We start from the raw sequence: 12,148 nt of genomic DNA on the forward strand, positions 1-12,148 counted from the left end.
TGTTTGGGCAAAACAAAAGAAAGACCATTTGCAACATTCTTTGCTCACCTCATAGATTTTGGTTTGTTGAAAAAATTGATTCTTGTGAGAGAACAGTTTAAAATCTCTGAAGTGCACGCACCTGTAGTGTATTTTCTATCACTTTAAAATGTACAGTATCAGTAATGGATTACCAGTACAGTAGTTTGCTGCCAAGAACAGTGCTGAGCTTGACTGCCCTCTATTGGTATAACTAAGGGCCCAATGTGGGACAACAAGCTTTCATTCTTTTTATAACGCATTATTATTATAAGATACATACATGCACCTTCGTCACGTCTGTCAATTTGTGCATGGCACAAGAAATTTGTGTAGACAAGGTGCTGGATAAAGGGAGGAGTGAACGATGAAAAAATTGACCAAACCAATATTTATTTTTCATTTTGTAATAATATTCCACTCACTATTTTAAATAAATCATTTTAATTGTAGACACTTCAAGGAAAGTCTGTGTTTACTTGTAATATGAGCAAAATAATACAAAATGTAATACTTTTTAAACTGGTAATTATTTTACACACATACTACTACAAATCACAATTATCGCACTCTACCTTTGTCAATGTCTTCCAAATGAATGTTCGCAGAACAGCGAGATATACATTTGGGTTGGTTTAATGACAAATGACATGAAAGCAATAACGCTTTACAATGTAGTTGATTGATGGTATTTGCATTTCAATGGAAAGTGCCTATCCATTCTTCAAAAATAATGTGTTTTATTGCGGAGAAATATCCATCCATTGTCACGAGGTATTATAGACATATAGTCTCATGAAGAAATAAGTAATGTCTAGCATTTATTTGGACTCAAGCATACAGCTCCATCAAAGCTAATGATTGTGCAGATTTTCCTCCGGGAGGCCTGGGCTTAATTGCCTGATTAAAGTCAACAACAAGAACGTGTTTGTTTTAACTAACATTATAATAAATGCGTGTGATTTATTTTTAGATTATATAGTTAGTGCTTTTGTTTTATAAATAATGACCATGTCAGTTTTAAATGCATATTTTAAAATTTACTTCGACAGGCATTTGTTGGACAGCACAAAACGGACATTCGCCTTCATAAAGCGTTTCTCCCATCTTCTAGCCGTCTCAGTTGTCGGTGAGGCCGGCGGGGCGGATCCCACAAGGAGTCAAAAATAAACTAAAACAACAAAGAACACCCGGAACAGCTTGGACGTATTGTGCCTATTGCCATAAATCTCCCTGGTGGATATATATCTATACTTTAAAAAAAATAAAGGTGGGTAAAATTGCGTACTGAGGTTCGTGGAGGCAGCAAGCCCCCCGACCGGCTTGCTAAGCTAACACGCGCCGCGAGGCGTGTAAGCGGTGGGCGACGAGGCTAATGGCTAACGGGCTAGGCTAACGGTGGTGCGGACATTTTGGCAACCCTCACCGTTCACCGGGCAACTCGCAACAATTGGGCAAAGATCCGAATAAACCCATTTTATTTTTATATATTATTGTTCAAGCAGCTAGTATAAACCCAATCTATAAGAGTGCGCTTTTTTCCAGCAATACTTAACTCTTTTTAGCGGTTAAGGTAACTGTGGCTTATGTTAAAAGCTTGCATGCTTGGTTGGTTAAGTTGATCACATTAAGAGTAGAACCCGTTGTGCATTGCTCTGCCATTGAGAGCATGTTGCACACCAAAGTGCTTGACGACGGCAACACAAGCCCACTGTAACCTTCTCGTGACAGCAGTCTTCCCCATTATATGAAGTGTCTTCTTCCATCCCTTCATTAATAAACGATAAAAGGCAAATATACACCTATTGTTAGTATAACAATGTCAACAATCAATTTCTGGCATAGTTTTAAGTTTGCAACTTCTTTAACGTTTCACGCGGTCGTGTTGCTTTTTCAATTTGGAAGGTTTCTTGGAAGTGTGAAGCCAGTGACACAGTTTTTTTTTTTTTTTAATTTCTGAACTTGGTTAGATGCCCTCTGCGATGAAGGCCAATGGTACAGCTCAATCTGCCAGCCCGGATGTGGGATCCGCTCCGGGAGTCGTGGGCAGCCACGCGCTCAGCGGGCCATCTGAAGTCCTGAAGCAAGTGCTCCAAGTTATTGATAGGAAAGCACGCAACATGGAGAAGAAAAAGGTAAATGATGTGTGATGAGGCAGACACACATTCTGGGTGGTAGAGTGGTCGTCCTCTTAAGCAGAGGTTTTGGGTTCGATCTCCCTGGCCTTGTGACTATGTCAAAGTTTCCTAGAGCAAAATACTGAACCTCCACTTGCTCCTGATGCTGTGCCTTCAGTTGTCAATGCATAGTCGGTGTGAACCGCTTGTAGTGCTTTAATAAGTGGGGAGGCACTACAAAACTGAAAGATCCTTTACTTGTTATACTGTGATTTAGGGTGGACCATAAAGGAGGTATACATGTCTCTTCAGTTTATTACTTTAACAGGGTTTTATCCTGCGATCTTTTCCGTCCTGATTTCCTTCCTTGTTCCCTCAGTTTTTTTTCTTGTATTCTTACTGAAATCTTTCCTTCATTGACACCTGTCAATGACTTGCTTTTCCCCTGGCATTTTTTCTTGACTGAATGCTTTCCTTTAAACCTACTTTTCCCCCTTCTTTCAGTAACACCTGGCTTTTATTCATGCATTCATACATCCTTTGTCCTTGCTTTCGGTACCCGTGCAACGTAGCTTTAGAATCCACTTTGTTTTTGTCTTTACTTACTAAATTCGATTTTCTGACTTTCACAGAGCAAATTGGATGATTATAGAGTCCGAAAGGATAAAGGCGAGAGCCTTAACCAGGACCAGCTGGTGAGAACATCAACATTCATACGCGTGTATAACATAACAGTAAGAATGACTCCTTTCCCACATCAGGAGGCCCTATGCAAATACCAGGAAGTCGTCAATAACTTGGAATTTGCCCGAGAGCTGCAGAAGACGTTCGTTGCTCTTGGTCAAGATGTGAGTATGGGGTTGCGGGTTCTAAGCATCCCAGGGTCTTTCTTCATCCCAGGAGTATGTATTTTAGAGTAAACCCCCATGTTTCTTGTGAATTTGTCATTGTCGTCATCAGATCCAGAAGGCGGTGAAGAAATCTGCCCGGCGAGAGCAGCTCCAACGGGAGGAGGCGGGGCAGAGGAGGCTGAAGACGGTTCTGGAGCTGCAATTCCTCCTGGACCGGCTGGGAGATGAGTTGGTGCGGCAGGACCTGAAGCAAGGCACCGTGCCACTCACAGATGTGGACCTGGCGGCCTTCGATGAGTTCTACAAGTTGGTGGGGCCAGATCGTGACCAAAAAATCAGGTCGGTAAACGTCTTACGACAATAGCATTTATTTTAGTTTTTTTAACACACTATTTCTTGAACCTAATATTCTCATCCACTCAGGTTGGTTGACCAGTATGAGGAGGCGTCTGTCCACCTTTGGGACTTGCTGGAAGGCAAGGACAAGGCTGTAGTTGGCACAACATGTGAGTCCTCACTGGAAATGGAAAGCTGGGACAAAAAGTCATTGTAAATAGTCAAACAGTTTTGTAAGATTTTAAATGAGCAACAACTGATGTATCTTGTTGGCAGGGGATACTGCATTATCAGAGGAGTTTAGTCCAGATTCGATTGGATAGAGTGTCTTGCAACAGCTGCTGCCACCATTGTGGTCTGCGTTTACAACGTACAAATGAGCACCATGTCTTTGACAACTATCAGCGGGGTTGACTCCATACCTGCTTTCTTCCAGGCTCCTTTCTTAACCCTCGTAGTCCACCGCTTGCGATAAATGCAAAATTATGTTTTTGAATCAAAGGCAAAGGCATTCGGAAAAACACGAGAGAGCTGAAACGTATGGGGGGGTTCTAAAATGGCCGAAATTTCATGACGTCACCGGCTGATAATTCTCAGGCATTGCAGCAATAATAAAAAAGGTTTTGATTCCGTAATCTTTGCAATTTACATATTTTGCACCATAGAGATCCATTCTAATTCATATTTTTGAATGCATCGTAAACCTAATGTGTAAACATGCATTTCACGCGATTTTTACGTCAATCGCTTTGTTTTCGCTTGGACAGACGTATGCATGCCACATTGTTGGGTCGAGGTCATTCCAATTGTGCAACTTTTAGGTGGCGCCAGAGGATCGCAAATGAGTTTGCCTTTTTGCAGGAGGCTTCAAACCAATGCATTTTACATGAACACGTCCGGTCTGGATTGTTAGTAGGGCTTGGTTGGGACCTCCAGACACAATTTTTTTTTCCTTTTGCAAAAAATAAAGAATAAAAAATCCCAAAGAACTAATAAAAAGTATATATGTATGGATAGCACAGATGCCTCTGAACATTTTGAGTGTTTGGAAAAAAAAAAAGAATGTTTGTATAACACAAAATACAACATTACAAAAAATGTCAAATGCGTAACTTAGGGTTTTTTTCATTTGAAGGACCCAAGGGTTAAACACAAAACAATGTGATTATGATTGTTCCCATGTACTCTGTTGCTTCGCAATCGTTTTCCATTCCTTTGTTGCTGTGAGTCTTCATTTCAACTTTATTTATATGTATACACACACATATTCGCTACCTGCTAAGATTTCCCACGATTCAAGGCGACGGTGGCTTGTTCAGCCCAAAAAGTCCCATGTATCGTATAATTTGCCGTGGATCGGCAGTGGTTTGTATTCACACCTGCATAAAAGGTCCAGACCAGGGTGGGAAACACCCCATGGTCCGTTTCAAGCGGACCAAACAGTGTAGGTGTGAATACACCTTAAGACAGAAGTGATCACCATTTTTGTAATTTGATGTCAACACTGATGTTTTCAATGTTGGTGTTAACGTGTTACCCAAAATGTGCTTGCATGGTTAATAACATTGTATGATGGTGCCACTTGGATTGAAGGTTCCACTATTCTTGGAAGAGTAAGGGAAGTTGTTTACACCGTGATGTCATGTATGATAACTATTTCTGTCCTCTCAATGTGGATGGAACAGTTTGTCTTGATTAGTATGCGCGATACCATGCCGTGAAATGATGAGGCGGGGTTTGGGATATTGGTGTCCCGCATTTTCAGGTCGCAATTTACTTTGGAGCGAGGGGACTATGAGCTCACTCTGACTCAGCAGTGGAGCATTTCGCCAGCGGCCTTATCACCTGTGGTTTCATTTTACTGGTTAGACCAGTGACTGTACAATGTGGATGCAACCCAGGTCAATCAGTACTCCGTAGGCAGTCATGACAAACATTTCACCTTGGAGAGTGATGTGGGCTAATGGCTTTATGGCACCCTTCTCATGATCGATTATAGTGGGAAAGGTTGGAGGTTCTCCAGCTAGATTAGTGGCATTGCTTGTTTTGCAGTCCGTAACAGTTAGCCTTTGTATTCCAGTTTATATGGCTTGCTGAAATGAGTCTGCAGTCAAGTGAAAATCTACTCAGGCCAGCTGCTGCTTGGGATTAGATATTCAAATAGTCCGCGCATGATGATCTCTTTGCTATCTGGGGAATACGTTGGATTCATAGTCATTCGTCAGCTGTCATTGCAGACGTTTTTGCAAGTGTGCGGAACGCAGGCCGCGGGGTATGGCTCACCTTTCAACCTGGTACTTTCCCCCCCCCCCCCCCACCACCATAAATATTTCTAAACTTTCTTCCGTGTTACTTTATTTGGAACCAGAAATGCTCATTCATGCCTTTCTCGCATTCTGTTTTCACTTGTGCAATTCCCTTATCGACTGTCTCAACATTTTTTTTTTTTAAGGCAGTGTCCAGTCGGTTTAGAATGCCACTGTGAGGCTTTTTTAAGATCCCTCAAGACTTCATTCATTTTAAGTGTTTTACGGAGCCTCTACCGGTCAGACAGCGGCATACTTCTTTTGGATTTGGTGTCATTTTATTGTCCTGTTAGATCACCATGGTCTGCTGACTGACTTTTACAATCTTTCGCACCAGATTAAAAACGAAAGGTGAGACAGCCTTGCAGTACATTGGCCCTAAATTGTAGACTAGTCGTTTTCAAGCCATAGTGCTCTGTTTTTTTAATTTGAATGCGGGTGGGGTTTTTTTGTTTCTTTGTTTTTTTTTCACTGTGAAATGTTGGCATTCAGTATTTCATCTTTTTGGCTGTATTTTAACTATATGATAAAGCCTTGGTGAGTCTTCTCAGAAAGTGAATGCTGTAGTTATATTACAGTTCCGATACCATGAATACAGTTTTGGAATACTCGTTGCACTTGAAGTCGAAAGTTGGAAAATAATTTCTGGGGTGTTTCAGTGGCTTTGATTTTCTTACTTTTTGTCATTTGTATAGACAAGGTTCTGAAGGAGAAGCTGGAGGAGCTTTTATTGAGCGGATACTTCGACCAGGTTCCAAGTCAGCAAAATGGAGTGTGTGGGGAAGCGCAGGAAGGGGGAGAGGCTGAGGGTGGCAAGCAGGAGGAAGTCCAAGTTGAAGTACCAGCCGCAACCTTGGGAAGAGAAACGGCGCCTCAGTCATCAGAAGCTGAAGAGCAGCCTGTTGATGCAGGTAGTGTCCAAACTGCTCTGAAGCGACCGAACAAAATGGGGATCATATTTGGGCATCAAGTGTTCACTGAGCAAGAAGTTTCTCTCCTTCCAGAAACTGAGATCATCGAAGAGTACATCGAGCCCATTGCGGTGGAAACAAAAGAGGTTCGTCGTTAACGTTTCTCCTGCCACTGGAGCTTTTTCCGGCTGACTTTAGAACTGATGTTTGCTTTTTCTTCATTTTGCCTCCAGTTTGTAAACAGGCAGTTCATTCCAGATGGCACATACAGCAGCAGTGAGCAGGAGCAAGGGGACGAGTGGACCACAGAAACTGAGGTGCACTACAAAACATTTGACCTAGTTGTCGAATTTTTCTTTGATCGCAATGGAAAACATCTGGTTGAAACAAAAGAAACATTTTTTAGGGAAGCTGGTTGACATGTGATTTGTAGTGATTTTAAAAGGTTTCTGAGTCACCGTTTTTTCATTTGGGTTCAATTCCAAATTTTACAAGCTCGGGGGTATTTTAATTATGAAGTTGCGCTGTAATTGAACGTGTGTTCCAAATGGTCTTTTGAACATAAACTTGGAGTTTGACAAATGTGTGGGGAATTAATTTTCCAAACGGGCCATGTTAGAAACTGCCACAGTTGTCGAGGGCCATGCTAACTTGTCGGCGTAACATGATGAGGATTTTGGAGCCGATCATGATCAGCGAGTTAAAAAGATCACTGAGCACCAATCCCATCAGATGATGGACCAATCGATTTTAAGTAACATGTTTATTTACTGTACAGTCAAAGCCCATGAATGTTTCGAACATGACTACTGGAGGCACTTGGACTTTTCACTTTTTTTGTTGTTGTTGTTTTTTTGTTTTTGTTTTTTTAAGCAGTTGTTAGAGGGGTCGGGGAAATGTCACAAGTCAACTGTGTGCTCCTCACAGGTGATCGCTGCCATGCAGCAGCCGGTTCAGCAGGCCCCTCCCCTTACTGCCATGGAGGCCCTCCCATTGAGCGTGGTGGCTCCTGTGCCACCGACTGACCCCATGGTCAGGAAGCAGGTGGTGCAGGACCTGATGGCTCAGATGCAGGGAACGTACAACTTCATGCAGGTAGGACTGGATTGACGGCAGGTGGACTATTGCTCAGCACATCTGCCTGCCCGCATTCCAAAAACTTGCATGCTTGGTTATTTGGAGACTCTAAATCAGGCATGTCCAAAGTCCGGCCCGGGGGCCAAATCCGGCCCGCGGTCGAATTTCATCCGGCCCTCGGCCCCTGTCATAAAATCAGTGCCGTCTGGCCCGCAGGTTGGGCGCAATGGAACACGTGTTGCATTGACTGAGGTCTCGTAGACTGATGAGTGATGTTTCATAGAGTACTGCTTCCCTCTAGTGGCTAAATGAGTAATAGCATTCACTAAATGAGTAATGGCATTTAGACACTAGCGGGCATCACTCACGAGTTAACAAGACATCACTCCGTGTTTATATTGACTGATATGTCATATTTCAAATGGTCCTTGCAGTTGTGGATATGTGTATTGCTTGTTCATTTCCCTGTTGTTCGAGTCAAAGGTTTTGTGACTATTGAAAAGTCATGGTGATACATTTTATGTTTCAAATCAATCAATTTGCACTCAGGAGACTTCTGTTTAAGAAAAAGTCAAGTGGATAAGCAGTTGCATGTGATATACCTGTTTCAAATGAACCAAAAGAAATTCTTAAGATTGTTGAAATTAAAATAAAAATGGAAATGTGAAACGGACTGGCTTACTAAAATTTGTTGAACAATATTGTTGTTCAATGTAAAGAATGTCAGCCAAGGTCGGCCCCCCGACATTTTACCACATAAAATCTGGCCCCCTTGGCAAAAAGTTTGGACACCCCTGCTCTAAATGGTCCATAGGCGTGAGCGTGAATGGGTGTTTGTCTGTATGTGCCCTACAGTTTGCTGGTAAGAAGTTGTACACTGCCCCATTGTAGAAAAATGGAATAAAGTGGTGGCATGTTTGGCACAATGCTAATTGAGCTCTGGTTCTAGGACTCCATGCTGGAGTTTGATGGACAACCGATCGACCCCGCTATTGTTTCGGCCCAGCCCATGAAGCCTGGTCATACCTTGGACCTGCCACAGATGATGTGTCCTCCAGGTAATCCGGAAGACAACAAATGTCATTGGCGAAGCCTTCTTGCCGAGGTGTCTTTTTGATGTCGCTACAAATGTCTTTTAGTTCATCCCGACTCACGACTTTCGCAACCCAACACTGTTCCTGTCCAAACTGAGCCCACACATGTAAGTGACGCGACCGTTAATGACATTTTTTTGGTCAGTTCACTCTGAACAAGAGATGTTTGATTTTTGATCTGTTTGCAGGTACCCATCGTCTCCCCAACACCACCACCCATGTATCAGACCTCTCATACACCAGATTCCCGACCAACAGAAACCATCGACCCCATCCAGGTGAAGTGGCAAAAAGTGTTCTGAGGACTTACAGTAATTGAGAGAACACAATGCAATGCCGTTCGTACCAGGCATCCTAAAAAATTAGTGACATGATTTTGTTGCCAACGATTTGGATATAAACAATAAAAAGTATTTTCCTATGGTATGCCCCCTTAAACACTGTGCAGTAAAACATTTTTTGAATGTTGTTGGATAATGATAATCCAGGCATCTTTTTGTGGGAAAACATTTACAGAGAAAAATGACAGCAATCTAATTCCTTTTTTTTTTTGTTCCCAAAATGATTTAGGGCAAAGGGAACCTGACCACATGTTTACTAGATTATTTGGATTGCTGTTAAACTACCAAGGAAAATTAATGCAGATGTGTTCTGTCAAATATGTTTGCCTAATTGAAAGTGCTCCATGGAAGTTTAATTTCGTTGTGAGTGGAAGAAAAACCGTTGATAGAATTTCTTTATTTTGAACAGACGTCCATGTCTTTGCCGCCGGAGCAGCCTCCCACCTCTGCGTCGCTCCCACCTGCCTCACAGACACCCGTCTACCAGCCTGTCCCCAAAGCTCCTCACAGCGGCGGAATCAATGTCAACGCAGCACCATTCCAGTCCATGCAGACGGTAAGACCATTTTGTGTCTGTGCTTCATCGCAATCACAGTCTTTGTTGGCTTGCCTTCCTTATTGTGGTGCACCTGCTGAATGGGATGTGGTGGCGCCTTGCTGACTGCACTCTGCAGGAGGGCTGTTAGTCATCCTCCACATCTGTTCGTCTGTGTGTCGGTTGTTAATGTCTGCTTGTTGGGTTGTTGTTGTTGTTGTTTTTTCTTCTTTACATCTGCAAAAACGGGGTGCTGTTAAAGGTTGACCCATTTTGTCATTGATTTTCTGTTTCTCGTATAAATTGTCTATTCCATTTCATTGCACCCTGTGGTACAATGACAAAGCTACTCTATTCACTCCTGTCAGCAGATTGTTGCATTTATTGGAGCCCAGATAGTCTTACCCTGTAATGAGTTCCCCATGATCCTTTTTTTTCTTTCTAATTTTGAATTGTGTTTGAGTTTAAAACATAACACTGAACATGTTCTCTGGTTTTGCCTTCACCAAAATGCTGCCGATATGTCCTGGTAGGTGTTCAATCTCAACGCGCCAGTCCCGCCTGCGAGTGAGATGGAGGCTTTGAGCCAGCCCGGCCAGTACCAGAATAGCTTCAACCAAGCCTTCAACAGCCAGCCTCCGCATCCTGTGGAACCAGCAGAGATGCAGCCAGAGCAACTGCAACCTGGTGGGCACACCCCCATCCCATCCTGCCCGTGCTCATTTAGTACTTTAAACCAACAATGATTTAAATTTTTTTTTTAACCCTTATTTTGTCTGAAAATAGTTGGTGCCTTCCATTCTCAAGACCAGTCTGGAGGCCATCAGCAGCCTTCGCAGCAGGGCCCAGGTTTCAACAGGCAGCCTCAGTCCTTCTACAACAGCAGAGGGATGTCACGTGGTGGACCCCGCAACGCCAGAGGCATGATCAATGGCTACAGAGGCTCATCCAATGGTTTTAGAGGTTAGTTTTTGCCTTCAGTCGACTTTGGATTCATCATTGTTTGTGTGCCACTACAGAAAAAGTCTGAACATTGATGATAATGATAATACATGGTGTATGTAGAGTTACAAACATTGTGTTTTTGTTGAATGTTCATTTATGAAAAACATACAAATAAACGTTTACATTTGGGAGGGGGGGGTGTCTCACATTTTGTTGCTGGAAATGACCAAGTTTTAATTTCTAGGCGGCTATGACGGTTATCGCCCTCATTTTGCCAACACTCCCAACTCTGGTTATGGACAGACTCAGTTCAGCACACCTCGGGATTACTCAAATGGGAATTATCAGAGGGTATGAAACACTTCTTGAATCGTTAATTATTATTTGGGACTTGAGGGTTTTGCCCCCTAATAAAAATCTGTGTTTTTCTTTTCACTGTTTTGCTCAAGGATGGTTACCAACAGAACTACAAGCGTGGAGCCGGCCAGGGACCCAGAGGTACTTCGAGAGGCAGCAGTCAGGCGATGAGAACCTGAAAGGCCTCTCATAATGACTGAATAAGTGCACCACACTGAAAATTCCAAATTCAAAAATTCATTTCCCAAGTTCACTCTTGCTCTCTTCAGTATGTTCCTCAGTGGTATTGTTGCTGTCTCCTCCAATCAAAGTAGCAGCTGCTTTGATAATTGAAATATAAAATCATTTAGTCTGGACACAAGTAAAGCTGTAAATGCAATCAGCGAATTGCAGAGGCCATGTGTTAACAATATTCCTGGAAACTTGAAAGATTTCATAAGTTATTTTTTGTATTAAAATGCACCTGCCACTGCTGGTCCAATCCATGGGATTTGATTCCCTTTCTGTTAATGTCATTTTGGTTCTGGAATAACAAACCTTTTTATGTTCAACAAGCTCCCTCTCCTTGTTTGTAAATTGATGTTGCTTAAAGGGTTTCAATAAAGTTGTGTTGCATACCCAATATTCAGCTTTGCAGTTGCTTTTGAGTAAAACATTCCAGTATGTTATTTTATTGGGCGATTTAATATTAGTCACTGTTTTGACATTCCATCCAGTTTACTCACATGCCATACTTTTGGGTGAGGATGACAGTCAAGTTGAGCTGAAGCCTGTCTCAGTGTGCAGGAGATGATGTTTGCACTGGACTTGGTGTCAGTCAGTCACAGAGCACACAACCAATCAACCCATTTTGCTTGCAGTGTGGGAAGATGTTGGCGAAAACCCATGCAATATTTGTAGGCCCAAAGCAAGATTTGAACCCAAGAGCTGTGAGACGGGCTTGGGAACCACCAACACTGATGTGCCCCACATTATTTTGTATTGCATAACTTTATATTATGAGTACAGCTCCAGAACTATTGACATTTCAATGAACTGAGGCAAGCCGCTATTGTGATAAGTTTTCTGCGGTAAGAGCGCCCCTGGTGGCGTATTGTGACAAATGTGATTTTTATTTATTGTCAAGCAAGAAACAAAAATGTAATCCCATTTATACATATTTGACCCCAAAAGCTAATGATCTGGCTTTTGTCACATCGTTCAAGTTTTAAATCAATTTTAAGCGCTAATAACGGTCTCGGGGCTGTAAAACCTTTCTCA

General features: G+C 42.5%; 1 protein-coding gene and 1 long non-coding RNA gene across 2 annotated transcripts; one reads left to right on the top strand and one right to left on the bottom strand.

Moving 5' to 3' along the window:
- Nucleotides 1-1,107: 1,107 nt before the first annotated feature.
- caprin1b (cell cycle associated protein 1b) lies at nt 1,108-11,510 on the top strand. Its single transcript, XM_052061537.1, has 18 exons — nt 1,108-1,288; nt 1,989-2,153; nt 2,768-2,830; nt 2,897-2,983; nt 3,096-3,325; nt 3,410-3,492; nt 6,324-6,539; nt 6,633-6,685; nt 6,773-6,856; nt 7,467-7,634; nt 8,566-8,674; nt 8,756-8,817; nt 8,899-8,988; nt 9,461-9,607; nt 10,120-10,273; nt 10,373-10,549; nt 10,776-10,882; nt 10,981-11,510. The coding sequence occupies exons 2-18, from the start codon at nt 1,989-1,991 to the stop codon at nt 11,065-11,067; spliced, it is 2,082 nt and encodes a 693-aa protein (XP_051917497.1). The 5' UTR covers nt 1,108-1,288; the 3' UTR covers nt 11,068-11,510.
- LOC127598062 (uncharacterized) lies at nt 3,678-4,627 on the bottom strand. The gene is made up of 2 exons (XR_007961835.1): nt 4,474-4,627; nt 3,678-3,773 (listed from the first exon to the last, which is right to left on the bottom strand). It is a non-coding gene; the product is annotated as an uncharacterized LOC127598062 (long non-coding RNA).
- Nucleotides 11,511-12,148: the final 638 nt, after the last annotated feature.

Source organism: Hippocampus zosterae, chromosome 3 (assembly GCF_025434085.1).
Source record: "Hippocampus zosterae strain Florida chromosome 3, ASM2543408v3, whole genome shotgun sequence".
NCBI classification, from domain to species: domain Eukaryota; kingdom Metazoa; phylum Chordata; class Actinopteri; order Syngnathiformes; family Syngnathidae; genus Hippocampus; species Hippocampus zosterae.